At 63.6% G+C, this 1,136-nt stretch overlaps 1 protein-coding gene across 1 annotated transcript in view; it reads right to left on the bottom strand.

The window, feature by feature from the left end:
- Positions 1–407, bottom strand: part of CHAC1 (ChaC glutathione-specific gamma-glutamylcyclotransferase 1) — a 2,484-nt gene extending 2,077 nt beyond the window's left edge. Inside the window, 2 exon segments of the mRNA XM_010847976.1 lie at positions 18–211; positions 214–407. Coding sequence (XP_010846278.1) covers positions 18–211; positions 214–238 — 219 coding nt within the window. The 5' untranslated portion in view covers positions 239–407.
- Positions 408–1,136: the final 729 nt, after the last annotated feature.

Below are 1,136 nucleotides of genomic sequence, written 5' to 3'. Positions count from 1 at the left end.
GCAGGGTCGATGCTCACCATCTTGTCACTGCCACGATGGAAGGTGTCTCCCTGCCAGAAGCGGCGGCTGTAGCCGCGCACGAAGCCCACGCGGCTGTCACTGTAGGCGAAGTCGGGCCTCCACACCAGAGAGCCGTACCCAAAAATCCACAACGTTTGGGGGTCGTCGTCTTCGGAGAGGGGTTGTGAGGAGGGCGGAGAGGCGGGAGGGGGGTCTGGGCTGCAGGCTCCTGCTTCATGGTGCCGGGCACAGGGACGGGCCCGGGCGGCCTCCGGGGCTGGTCTCCGGCGCGGGCACGGAAGGACCGACCGACGCGCACACCTGGCCTGGCTCCGCCTGGTCGCTCCAGCTGCGCGGCCCCGTCAGAGGCGCTCTTTAAACCCTCCAGCCGGGAAGCCCTACCCCTCGCAGCCGGCTTTCGCGTTTATTGGGGCGGGGCAAATTCCCTTTTGGCCAATCACCTTCGGATTTTCCTGTTCAGTTAACCGCGCCGCCCTCTGAGTGGGTAACTACGTGACCTGCCCAGGGCCCAGCGCGTCCGCTGATTGGTTCGACTCCACCTCTGTAGCAAACCTGGCAGGAGTGATGCAACGGCGGAGGAGGTTTTCCCAGATCAAGCATGCAGCAAGGGCGCTTCAGATTGCGTCAGGGGCCGGCAGTGGGCACGGACGCGGGCACTGGTTGTCTCCCCGGCAGCCCCTTTATGCCTTGGTCCCTTCAAGAACCATGATGGGCGGGTCTCCGGAGGATGCCTCTCAAGCACTCCTGCCAGTGCGCCTGGCCGAGTCACTGCCACCCCAGGCAGCACGGATTCATTACCAGGGTCAGTGCAGGACACGTCCAGAACGAGAGCTCTGGGCGGTGTAGACGCGCATCTCTGGTGCCTCGCCTGGGAGCACGTACTCTGGAGAAGCTATCGGAGGCACCTCCGCATTCCGCATAAGTGCCTCATGCTATTGGCGCGCGTGAGCAAATGGAGAAACTGAGTCACGAGGCTGCCAAGGGGTTCTGCAGAAGTTTCGAGACTGAGTCAGACCAGGCGGCCAGGGCTTGCGGGCAGCACGTGGGGGCTATGCCTCAGGCCAGATGTGAGACGCTCCAAGCCCAAAATAAGGTCTGGGAAAAGCCGGTCAGAG

The sequence above is a fragment of the Bison bison genome, unplaced genomic scaffold, assembly GCF_000754665.1.
Source record: "Bison bison bison isolate TAMUID 2011002044 unplaced genomic scaffold, Bison_UMD1.0 scf7180017864259, whole genome shotgun sequence".
NCBI classification, from domain to species: Eukaryota; Metazoa; Chordata; class Mammalia; order Artiodactyla; family Bovidae; genus Bison; species Bison bison.
This window is presented reverse-complemented; position numbering and strand designations above follow the sequence as displayed.